The sequence below is a fragment of the Rhagoletis pomonella genome, unplaced genomic scaffold (assembly GCF_013731165.1).
Source record: "Rhagoletis pomonella isolate Grant_MI unplaced genomic scaffold, Rhpom_1.0 Rhpom_scaffold_05552, whole genome shotgun sequence".
NCBI classification, from domain to species: Eukaryota; Metazoa; Arthropoda; class Insecta; order Diptera; family Tephritidae; genus Rhagoletis; species Rhagoletis pomonella.
Genome location: NW_023464090.1, coordinates 1 through 11,870, shown reverse-complemented (window position 1 = coordinate 11,870; position 11,870 = coordinate 1). Strand labels below are relative to the sequence as shown.

The window sequence follows — 11,870 nt, the reverse complement described above, 5'->3', positions numbered from 1 at the left end:
GACGCATTCATCAAGGGTGAAGGCACATATGCAAAGTTGGATAATTTAACACTTTTGGAAATTCACACTGTAAGGCCAATTCTCCCGCATTCTTTGGATCATATTGCTCGTTATCAGCGGACGGCGATGGCTACGCAACGGGATACTTCTTCATTAGGTTTGAGTAATTCAATGAATACGAGTCATTTCTCACAATAAATAAAGAAAAAATATACTCATCTGCGTTTTCTACATGATAAAAACATGGTTTTCTACAAATACCTCTTTGGACATTTTGCTCAGTATTTTTGGCATGCAATCATTTGCTTTGATTTTTCACTACCTTAACGAATTTTGAGGTCTGGCATCATTTTTCAGTAGACAATCAGCTGTTTGACTCATCTTTGATGACGTTTCGTGTTGATGCAATTTTTCCCTGTTTCATTGGGATTCGGTTTTTACGAAAATTGAACAAATTTTTAAAACCTTCCGGAAATTGGCCATTTGAAAGGTGCGTTCATAAGTCAAAATATTAAGAAACGGACATACATATACCACAAAAAGGCAAATACAGGAACAGCCTGCAATTGATTTGCCTCTTGTGGACTACCAAGATCCTGTCGTTCATCTAAAAAAAAAAACATACAAAATGAATGAAACTGAGTTGGAAGGGAATGCTGATGATGACAATGCCATCAGGCCAGTTGGAACCAATAGAATTCATTTTGCAAAGGACGTAAAAAATGCAATCGATGAGGTACATATGCTTAGAAAGTGCGACTCGCAACCTAATTTACAATTGAGACTGATTTCTCTACAGGTATTAAAAACTGAGGATCCCATGGACTCGCCGGATTTCAACACAGTCGATTACATAAATCAGCTCTTTCCGAATGAACATTCTTTGGTGAGCATTGATGAGACCATACAGCGTATGCAGTGCGAAGTGTCACTTATTGATGATAATATACGCGCCGTCGTACGTGGCCAAACGAATACCGGCCAAGATGGACAAATGGCATTGACCGAGGCGCAAAAAGTAATATCTACATTGTATGCCCATATTATAGATGTAAAAACGCGGGCTGAGAAAACTGAGGAAATGGTTAAGGAGATTACACGCGACATCAAGCAATTGGATTGTGCAAAACGAAACCTTACTTCGGCTATAACCACGTTAAATCACCTGCATATGTTGGTGGGTGGAATCGAAAGCTTAAATAAGTTGATTGAAAAACGGTTGTATGGGGAGATACTTAATCCATTGCAAGCAATTACTGAAGTAAATCAGCATTTCAAGCAGTATTCTGATATTGAAGAAATCAAGGTAAGGTAATAAGGTTAAGGATGGGCGAAAACTAAGTAACAAAAAATTCTTACCAATTGTGGTGTTTAGAATCTCTCCCAAAATGTCGATAAAATTCAAGTTACTCTGGCCAAACAAATCGCGGACGATTTCAAAGAGGCATTTTCTACAAAGTCAAGTACAGCAACAAGTGCTGGAAACAAACACCATTTGGGATTAAATCAACTGGCAGACGCCTGTAAAGTGATTTCCGTGTTGGATCCGAAAGTCAAAAAAGATTTGTTGAAATGGTTTATTGGTACGAAAATGTTATACATACATCCGTATGTATGTATAGACTGTAAATTCAATTGATTTTTTTTTATTCCACAGCTCAACAGCTAGAGGAATATGTGCAACTCTTTCACGAAAACCAAGATATCGCTTGGTTGGACAAAATCGACAAGCGCCATGCATGGTTGAAGCGACACCTACTAGACTTTGAGGATAAATTCGGTGCTGTGTTTCCACTTGATTGGGAAGTATCTGAGCGCATTACCGTCGAATTCTGTCGCCTCACACGCGAGCAACTCTCTCATATCATGGCAAAACGCAGCAATGAAATAGATGTGCACCTTCTTCTCTTTGGCATTAATAAAACTCAAGCTTTTGAACAACTTCTTTCGAAACGCTTCACCGGCGTAACTTTGGGCGCTGAAAAGCTTCTGGCGCCGACAGCTCTTAAGTTACTACCAGAAAGTGGTGTTATCGATCCAAATGCGCCAACGACAATTGGTTTATTTCACGATCAAATCGGCAGTTGCTTCAAAGCACATCTGAGTATTTACATTAAGAGTATCGATCGTAATCTGTCAGAGTTGATGGAAAAGTTTGTTGAGCCATTAAAAGTGTCAGAATCGAGAACCACTGTGTACCCAAGGTGCATGAATAGGTTTGTTCGTCGAAGATCCAGCAAGAATTATCCAACACTCAAAATATCAGAGAGTAAGAAAAAATTCTCTCAAATTCTCTCTCATGTTGAGAAACTTGCAAATTTCTGCACGAACGCAAATTTGCAGGAATTTGCAAGTTTCGCTGCCAGCTGGCGTCCACGGTTGCATTTCAAACATAAAATTTTTTTATAGAATTTTTAAAATTCTTTCGGATGGCCAAAAACAGGATATACATGTATATTTCTTGTTGTTCTGACTTTCTTTAACATACATTTAAATTTCTTCTTCGTACTAGCTGTCGGGTTTCTTAAATCGACTCTGGTTGCAATTGCATTCCGATTGTGAATACCATTTTTTTCAGCCGAATTAACTTCAAATCATTGGAATTAACTAAATTAATTATATCAACAATTATTTACTTCCTTTTTTCATAAAAAAATCGCTCGTGTTTATAAATTTTTAAATTTAACGAACTAATTTATTCAAATTATTATTATTGTAGACAAAAATGCAACCATGCGCCACAACCACATGTTTTTCGTGTTTGCAAATTCTTGCTTTTTCCAGCAAGAATTTGCAACTTCTCTCCAAGAGAACTGTCACTTTGCTCTCACAATTTTTGAGTGTTGGATAATTTTTTGGTCTGCACGAACGCGATTTGGGCAAAAAATCGTGATAATTCGTACAAATTCGTACAAATTTTTTGCTCGACGAACAAACCTAATATAGACAGTCAGTTCATTACACCATGTAGTGCGATAGATTTTTTTGTAAAATTTTTTCTCCCACAGTTCAGCGGACTTATTTGTATTCTACAAAAAGTGCATGGTGCAATGTAATCAGCTTAGCAATGAACAGCCTATGTATGAGTTAGCGCTGGTCTTCAAAAAATATCTACGTGAATACGCAAGCAAAGTTTTAGAATTCAGCACGCCGAAATTGATGACGACTACTGCCTCAATTGGTGAGATTTTATGTTTTTCTTTTATTGCCGATTCATTTTTATATATGTTCCTTACCATTTTCGATGTTCCCTTCCCAGGCAAAAGCATGTCTTTACTTACGCGTGATATGCAGAATCTATCCACAGCAGCCGGCCAAGTATTCCATAACTTTTTGAAAGAAGGTGAAACACAACGTTTCCCGCGCGAAGATTTAATCCAAATTTGTTGTGTCCTAACCACCGCTGAATACTGTTTGGAAACTGTACAACAGTTAGAAGATAAACTAAAGGAGAAAGTATCTGCTGCCTTTGTTAACAAGATTGATATGTCTGAAGAGAAGGATGTCTTTCATCGGTATGTTTTTGAGTTTTTTTACTCCTTTAAGTAATAAATTAATTTCAATCACTCTTCCCAGCATCATCTCCAACTGCATACAATTACTAGTGCAAGATTTAGAAGCAGGCTGTGAGCCATCACTACAGTCCATGTCCAAGGTGCAGTGGCAAAGTATTAGAAATGTCGGCGATCAAAGCGGCTTCATCAACAGCATGTACGCGAATTTCAAGCAGACTGTGCCCGTTATACGGGACAATTTAGCCACATCACGCAAATATTTTACACAATTCTGCCATAAATTTGTCAATGCATTTATTCCGAAATTCATTAGTGTCCTCTATAAATGTAAGTTGACGCATTCCGATGGATCTAACAATGTTCTGGGTTGTGAGCAACTTTTGCTCGATACACACAGTCTAAAAACGGCGTTACTCGATTTACCTTCAATTGGTTCGAGTGTGAATCGCAAGGCACCCACTAGCTATACTAAAGTAGTCGTCAAAGATATGACACGTGCCGAAATGATTATTAAAGTAGTAATGACGCCGGTGCAACCGCCAGCACACTTTACACAGCAAGTGCTTAAACTTCTGCCAGACATCACTATTGCAGAGTATCAGAAAATTCTAGATATGAAAGCCGTAAAGCGTGTGGATCAATTGCAATTGATTGACTTATTCAAACACACTGCCTCTCATGTGGCTGTGGTAGGCAGTGATTCGCCGGAGTTAGCAGCGACAAATGTCGAAAGCGGTGCTGCACCCGCGCAAGGGGACTTGCAGTCGAATGAAGATCAGAATACTACTACGGCGGCGTCAAAGGACACAACTGACAGCGGTGATGCGCCGTATACAGCTGCTGCAACATCTACGCCAAAACGTGCATTTATTTTTAGCGTTGGTAGCTTTACTGGTGGCGCAGAAAAAAATGCAGATGGCACTTCAAATAGTGGTGGCGATCGTGGGCGCATACGCAAGCTAGAGAGCTTGCTGAAGAAGCGTTTGCCGTAAGCAGGTGGCGCGCGTAATGAGGTCAATCCGAGTAGTGATGATTGCATGCGGTGTGCGGCTTAGATATAAATTTTTCTTGTTTGTTTCACTTATATGTTTGTGGTGAGTATTACATTCCATTTTACTTTCTGTTTTTATGCGTTCTTGAAAGTTTTTTTGGATTGACGAATTCTGCAGCTTTGCAGATAAGTTATAAGTTGGCCCTAGCAAAACAGAACTATTATCATAAAATAATGATGTAATGAGTTTTTTCAAAGCGGGATCAGGAAGATAATTTTCATTTATAAATAAAAAAATATTCAAATAAAATGTGCTCTTTTGAGTTTTAGCGACCAATATCGTCATTGCGAATTTTAAAATATGTAACTGAAATAAAAGCGGTCGCCGGTAGGCAATGGCAAACCTCCGAGTGTATTCCTGCCATGAAAAACAGCTTCTCATAAAAATACAATCGCCGTTCGGAGTCGGCGTAAAACTGTAGGCCCCTCCGAAACTAACATATATGTAAGCACCAATCTATTATTATTAACTGAAATAAAATAACAAAGATATCGATTTCTTTTGGTCACGTTTATTTAACATTAAAAATTTCAATAGATTTTCAAGTTTACATTTTAATTTAATCAATTTAACCGTTGAACTGTGGGTATGATTTTTTTTTTGATTTCCATTCTACTAAAAATAAACTACGTATTACTGGCTAAACCTGCTCACGATAATCATACACTCACATTTGTTTTTATTTAATCATCCAACCCTACTATGCCGGTTTGTTTTTGCTGGGCAAAGTATATGTACTACATTTGTTTTTAATGTATGGTTCAACTTTGCCTTGCACAAACACATATGCATGTTTATTTCAAAACCCATGGATAGTTAAATATACTAATTAAATATAAAATATTACATACTTATGGTCAGTCGTTAAAAGTTGACTTTGTAAAAATTCCTGCGGGGAATCGTTGAAATGATCCTTTGTAAGGTGTTTAACAAATTATCAATTTTTGTTAAATACATTAAATATGCATATATAAATACATGATATAATATATGTATTTGTGTACGTAGTATGCTATATAAAAATATATTGTCAAAATTGCGCATTGTAGGTTGTGCCGCTAAATTAGCGGTACAAGCGTGTGAAATTCTTTAACGCCACAGTTATCGTTTTGGGAGTATCAGCGCTGAAAAAAGGAAAAAATGAAATATGGAATTAGAAAAATCGTATATTTTAGCAGCGTATACGGTTTAAATTGATTCACTTGAACTTCAACAAGTTAACTTTTCTTTTCTACTACAGTAGCTCTGATTACTTACCCCAACAATGCGGCAGTAAAATCGTCCAATTGTTGCTGCGTTGCTGTTACATAACCACCACTATTTCGCTTTGGCAGAGCATCCAGTGCGGTCTTTACATAAGCCTGCACATGCTCTTTTGTCACAACCAATTTCAATTCGAAAACCACGTCCGCAACATCGGACAACATGTAAGAGTGCAGACAAAAAACTGACGCGTGTATCAGATTCATAACGAGCGCTTCGCCGTTTTGTTGCGCGATTTCCTTCACCAAAGGACGACATTCGGGATGACGTTGATTCGAACTTCGACCCCATTTTAATAGGTTACAGAAGAATTTCATCACCGATGAGTTGGCTTCCCGATGGTCGAGCGTGCAGGCTAGCAGGGCACATTGGAAGATGGGTGTGACGAGCGCGCTTTGCAGGAATGGAACGGGACAGCACTCGATAAAGCGCGAACATAAACGAAAGAAGTCATCCACGGTGTCTGGATTATTCTTGAGACCGTTTTCCACCTGTAACATGCTGAAGGTGGGTTCAATAAATGCTTTTAACATTTCCAACAGGCCTGTGTGGATTAGGAGAAATGTGTTTTTTGATTATTGGAATGCTGAGCTGTGGTGTGATTATAACTTATCTACACTTTCAATTTACCTGGTATGCATTCGCCAGCCTTTGCGAATTCGTCGACTAGCACCGATCCGAGGTACAAAAAGCAGCTGTGGTGATGTAACGTATAAATACAAATCATTTGCTTCACCAATGGTTCAACCAGGAGTGAAGCCTGTTTCCGCACCATACGCACGCCGTAGCGTATGAGTCTGCAAGTACGCTCCATTACGCGTACATCTGTTTGATATTTGTCCATAACTTGTGATAATAATGGCCATGCATCTGTGAGTATTTGTAAAGTTGGATGCAGCTCAGCGTCGCCAATATCAGGATTCGTGTGACGTATAACAGCACATGCGCGATCAATCGAGTAAGCCGGATCAGTGCGTTCGCCCTTCTGCATGGTCGCCAATGTGGCAGCTGAGTTTTCAACCAATTGTGCCAACGGTTGTAACTGAAAGGAAATAATTTCACGCATTGCTGTCTCTAGTTGTGTGCGATGGAGACGAGATAGTATCAGGGAAATGCCCTTCAAGAGGCCAATGGCCAGATCGTTGTTGATTTCAAAACTATCCAGACTACGCGCTATCTCTACGAGACCATTAATGTGGCAAACCATTTTCTGTCGACAAGCCGAGCAGATGGAGGTGAGCGCTATCGCAGCGGCAGCCGCTAATCCATTTTTTTGCTGTAGCGAAAAAAGTAGGAAATTTAGCACAGCTTGCAGTGATTCTGTATGATTTTCGATCCAGTCACACAGTTCACCCAACAGCATAATCGAAGTGTAGCGTACAGCAATGTGTGTATTATCGGCCAGATTAAGTATGGCCTCCACGACTTTGGGGATAACTTCATTTTCATCACTTACAAAGCAGAAAACATGTAAACTTATGAAGTAGGGAACATTTGCTTTGTGGAAATGATATACTTACGGTATTATATTTTTGGCTACATTTTGCATAATAAACAAAGCAGACTCTGTTGACTCCCATGGAGTGTTTGGTGCCTGCAGTATAAGGAACATTTGTTTAAAACAGGCGCCTGAGCCGACTATAAAGGCCACATCCTTAATTAAGTCAGACACTTTTCGCCGAAATTCCTGTAAAAATATGACATATAAAACAGTTGTGTTTATTGGAACTGCATTTAATACTCACATTAAAACTATCATTTTCTTCGATTAACCCGTCGTGATCTGCGTCCATTTGCGCATGACGGTAGAGAGCACCCAAAAGCCGTTCAATATGTGGCTTATAATGTGAAGTTAACTTGTCATTATAACGTTGAAATAGATCCTCACTCAGACGATACCACAAATTAAATGTGATTTCTGCAACCTCATAGTCAAAGTGGCCCACGCACATCAGCACCAAATCCAATCCTTTTATGGAATAATGTGGTACATCTTCCTGGGAAAGCAAATCGTAGAAGTAAGCTTCACATAAAACAGTGAATATGCGACAGTAGTTCATAGTTTTGTCGATGTCTTCGTGTGCCACGCTAATATGGTAAGCTGTCTCCAGCGAACAAACTGCATTGAATATTTTTGCTTCCATAGCCGGGTCGAAGCTATATCGACTAGTATTGGCCTCAGTGCAGCTGAGCAATGCGCACAAGCACTCGGTAGATGTGTCATGCAGTTTTCGAGATGTATCTCCGCTGCTGAGCAGCTGGAAAACTTGCTGACCCACCGTGTTCTCGGTGAAATGGTGTATGGGTATTGCCTGTACTGCCACCCATGCGCTGAAACAGCGCAGACTACAACTAAGTAGGCGCTCTTGGGGGCAATCGTGCCGTTGCAAGCAGACACATAGAAATTCAAGTACTTTGGGTGCAGCAGCATCTAATTGCTTGTGTATCTCTTCGCGCCGATTGGAGCCCAACCGCAGATACCGCGAATCTATTTCTTCTGGTATTAATGTCAGTATCTCCAGCAAAGGCCAAACGGCATGTGGTTGTGGTGACAACAGTTCCAACAGATCAATAATTGGTTGCTTCCAAGCAGCCATCAACAATGCCAAGTCAGCAACAGCGAGACTCAGTTGAGTCACAATTACTGCATCGGTTTCATTAGTGATTTGCCCTATGTGAGCAATCAAAGAATCTCGCAGTGATTCGTGTGATGCAGGTGGAAGCTCATTGAAAGAATTTTGAATTTTATTTCGCATCGTCTGTGCTGCAAAATAACACGAGTGCAAATCGCGTTTCTGTTGTAGAAGTTCGTCCGCGATTGTCCATGAATATATCTGTTGATAAAAGAAATATTTGTTTCATCTATGGAAAGAAAAACCGCGCAAATTTTTCATTTTCAACCTAATTGATAACTCACCGACTTCTGGAAATCTTCCAGCCATTTGTTGGCCTCCTCCTTCTCTTTGGGATTACTATTGTGAAAGAGGGTACAGATACCCTGATAAACGAGCTCAGCGGTAGGCGCTGCTTCCATTTCCTATCCCAACACTTGCAAGTACTCTAAATATAATTTTCTTATATTGAAGTTTGACTGAATTTGTAAAAATAACAAGAAATGACAGCTTTTGCACTTTTCGTCCACAACTCCTGCTGTAACGAGCAATAATCAAGTATCTGCAAATCGTTTGCTATGCATAGTAAACTGAAATTGAACACAGAGTGGCAAGTTTATAATTTTTAAATGCAGGGTGATCGAAAATTAAATAATTTCACTAAAAAATTTGCTATTTAATAATTTTGATGGTTTTTGTTTGCACAAAAAAATTAATTTAACTGTTTTCAATAAAAAAAACAATGTGCATAAAATTTGGAAAAAATTGCATAAAATAAAGAAGCATATATATTGATAAGGTTAGGTTAGGTTAGGTTAGAGTGGCTGCCCCGCGCAGAACGCGGAGCACACGTGGGCTGGAAAAGCCCGTTGTGATACCACTGGCCGAAGCCATTTGTTTCTTTCCCTCCCTTAGTAATTGAACCACCGAGTGCGTTTTATATAGCACAAAAAGTCGAGAACGTTCGCCGAGTTCAAATCGGCTAAACAATCTACAAAGTACTTGTTGAAGAATTGGTTGCGCATATTGGACAGGGCGGGACAGTGGCAGAGATAGTGTTCGATGGTCTCCACCTCCTCCTCGTCTCTGCAACTGCGACAGAAATCGTTGGTGTGGTATCCCAACCTTTTTCCGTGTGTGCCCATCAGGCAGTGTCCGGTGATTACCCCGACTACTAATCTGAGAGAGCAGCGGTCCAGCCGGGTGAGAGCTATGGATCGCTTTACATCAATCTTTGGCCATATTTGCCTGGTAATATGGCATGTGGTTTCCACAGCCCATCTTATATTTACCTCCTTAACGAGTTTCGCCTTTAGTCTGTGTTTGCAGGAGGTTAGAGGTATGCCCGCATTCGGAGCAGAATTGACTACAGAAAGTTGCGTCCCCCTCCTTGCCAGCTCGTCGGCTAGGCAGTTGCCAGGGATGTCCCTGTGTCCAGGGACCCATACAACAGTCAAGGAGCATTTTGATGCCAGCAGGTTGAGAGAATTTCTGCATTCGATGGCTACTTTGGACGTTGCTTCGTTAGAATTGAGAGATTTGATAGCAGCCTGGCTGTCAGAATAGATAGAGATAGGCCGTCCTGGGGGGGCGGAGGTTATAAGCCACCGAGCCGCCTCCATTATGGCGTTTAATTCCGCTTGAAAAACGCTGCAATGGTCCGGTAAGCGAAAACTGAGATTTAGCGCGAGTTCGTCAGAGTAGATCCCGCTACCCACTCTTTTGTTTAGCTTGGAACCATCTGTATATATGGCCGTAGACCCCGGGGTCAGGTCTGTGGCCCTTTCCCACTCGTTCCTCTCTGGGATTCTTGTGGAGAATTTGTTATCTAAACAGAGTAGAGGAGTGGTATAATCTATCTGTCGTAGATTATCCGGTAGAGTTTCAAGTACTTTTGCGTGCCCGAATCTGAGGTCCCTCCACGGCTGGATTGTATTTAGCCTAGCCGCACTACAGCCGGCCTGAAATTTGCCGTAGAGATCCACAGGTGGAAGATTTAAGATTATTTCCAGGGATTTGGTGGGTGTAGTGGGCAGGGCTCCCGTGACGAGCATGGCAGCCGTCCTCTGCACACGTTCCACCTTGGCTCTGGATACGGTGTTGTTTAGAGCAGGCCACCATACGGTGACCCCGTAGAAAAGGATGGGTCTTATCACAGCTGTGTACATCCAGTGTACTATATGTGGTTTTATTCCCCATTTTTTGCCTATAGCCGTTTTGCAGGCATACAGGGCAGTATTGGCCTTCCTGGAGCGGTCTTCAGTGTTTCGCTTCCAGTTCAGCTTCCTGTCCAGAATAACACCAAGGTATTTCACCTCGGTTGAGAGAGTGAGTGCCACCCCGTTTAGGGCGGGAGGTTTGAATAAGGGAGTTTTATACTTCCTTGTGAAAAGTACCATTTCTGTCTTGGCAGGATTGACACTAAGTCCACATTCCTTGGACCAGATGTTTACCAGACCGAGTGCGTTTTACAACAACTCACTCAGGACCTGAAGATGTTTGCCCGTTGCAACGATTGCTATGTCATCGGCGTACGCTATGACTTGACAACCGGTGCTCTTTAGGCTTAGAAGTATGGTGTTCACTGTTAGATTCCAGAGTAGAGGGGAGAGAACGCCCCCTTGGGGGTGCCCCTGGTCACATACTTTGTAATGGAACCATCCCCTAGTTCTGATAGAATAGTTCTCTTTCCTAGAAGGAGCTCAACAAAATCCACCAGACCTCGCTGCACCCCCGCCCTAAGAAGGGAGTTAACAACAGACTTCGGGTAGACGTTGTTGAAAGCACCCTCGATATCGAGAAAAACTCCGAGCGTGTATTCCTTTAAGGCCAATCCTTTTTCGATCGTAGCTACGATTTCATGGAGTGCGATCTCCACGGATTTCCCCTTGGAATATGCATGCTGATTCGAGGAGAGGTTGTCAGCTTTAATATTCCGTCGAATATATTCGTCGATGAGCCTCTCTAGAGTTTTGAGGAAGAACGAGGTGAGGCTTATAGGCCTGAAATCCTTCGGTTTCACATGAGCGGCCTTGCCTCCTTTTGGTATGAATACAACCTTTGCCTTTGTCCACTCGTGTGGTATGTGAGTCAGAGTTAGGCAGGCTGTAAAAATCTGAGAAAGCATGGGACACAGTATGTCTTTAGCTTCCTGTAGTTGAGCGGGAAAGATTCCGTCAAGGCCAGGAGATTTGTAGGGCTGAAAGGACATTAAAGCCCATTCCACCCTCTCCTCACTTACGATGTCCCCAACGGTATCACCCAGAGACAAGTAGGTCCTAGGACCGGGCGAAAAATCGGGGCTGTCATCTGAGCAGCCCGGGAAGTGAGTGCTCATAAGGACCTCCAGCATTTCGCTACATGATGTCGTCCAGTCACCGTTAGGCTTCTGGATAGAGTTCATACTTGAAGAAGATTTTGAGAGAACT

The 11,870-nt window shown here is 41.3% G+C and overlaps 2 protein-coding genes across 4 annotated transcripts; one reads left to right on the top strand and one right to left on the bottom strand.

Moving 5' to 3' along the window:
• The first annotated feature begins 9 nt into the window (after window positions 1-9).
• LOC118755178 (vacuolar protein sorting-associated protein 53 homolog) lies at window positions 10-4,965 on the top strand. Of its 3 annotated transcripts, none has more exons than XM_036490030.1 (8): window positions 10-490; window positions 544-736; window positions 800-1,306; window positions 1,376-1,583; window positions 1,658-2,216; window positions 3,009-3,181; window positions 3,260-3,515; window positions 3,577-4,965. In XM_036490030.1, the coding sequence occupies exons 1-8, from the start codon at window positions 387-389 to the stop codon at window positions 4,505-4,507; spliced, it is 2,931 nt and encodes a 976-aa protein (XP_036345923.1). In that variant the 5' UTR covers window positions 10-386; the 3' UTR covers window positions 4,508-4,965. The 3 variants fall into 3 exon arrangements, with proteins under 3 accessions (XP_036345923.1, XP_036345924.1, XP_036345925.1); XM_036490031.1 differs by having other exon boundaries at window positions 1,658-2,204; window positions 3,577-4,507; XM_036490032.1 differs by having other exon boundaries at window positions 10-736.
• Window positions 4,966-5,121: 156 nt separating this feature from the next.
• On the bottom strand, window positions 5,122-9,005 carry LOC118755177 (transportin-3-like). Its single transcript, XM_036490029.1, has 6 exons — window positions 8,748-9,005; window positions 7,576-8,664; window positions 7,351-7,517; window positions 6,461-7,281; window positions 5,825-6,374; window positions 5,122-5,691 (listed from the first exon to the last, which is right to left on the bottom strand). Exons 1-6 carry the CDS (start codon window positions 8,862-8,864, stop codon window positions 5,631-5,633), a joined length of 2,805 nt encoding a protein of 934 aa, XP_036345922.1. The 5' UTR covers window positions 8,865-9,005; the 3' UTR covers window positions 5,122-5,630.
• Between the last annotated feature and the right edge of the window lie 2,865 nt (window positions 9,006-11,870).

Bases quoted from the DNA above. Each gene is read 5' to 3' on its own strand.
- LOC118755178 (XM_036490030.1), top strand. From the start codon at position 387: ATGACGTTTCGTGTTGATGCAATTTTTCCCTGTTTCATTGGGATTCGG. The intron at 1,307-1,375 runs GTAAGGTAATAA...TGTGGTGTTTAG, and splicing joins CTGATATTGAAGAAATCAAG to AATCTCTCCCAAAATGTCGA. The intron at 2,217-3,008 runs GTTTGTTCGTCG...TTTCTCCCACAG, and splicing joins TACCCAAGGTGCATGAATAG to TTCAGCGGACTTATTTGTAT.
- LOC118755177 (XM_036490029.1), bottom strand. From the start codon at position 8,864: ATGGAAGCAGCGCCTACCGCTGAGCTCGTTTATCAGGGTATCTGTACC. The intron at 7,518-7,575 runs GTGAGTATTAAA...ATATTTTTACAG, and splicing joins AAGAAAATGATAGTTTTAAT to GAATTTCGGCGAAAAGTGTC. The intron at 7,282-7,350 runs GTAAGTATATCA...CTGCTTTGTAAG, and splicing joins GTAGCCAAAAATATAATACC to TGATGAAAATGAAGTTATCC.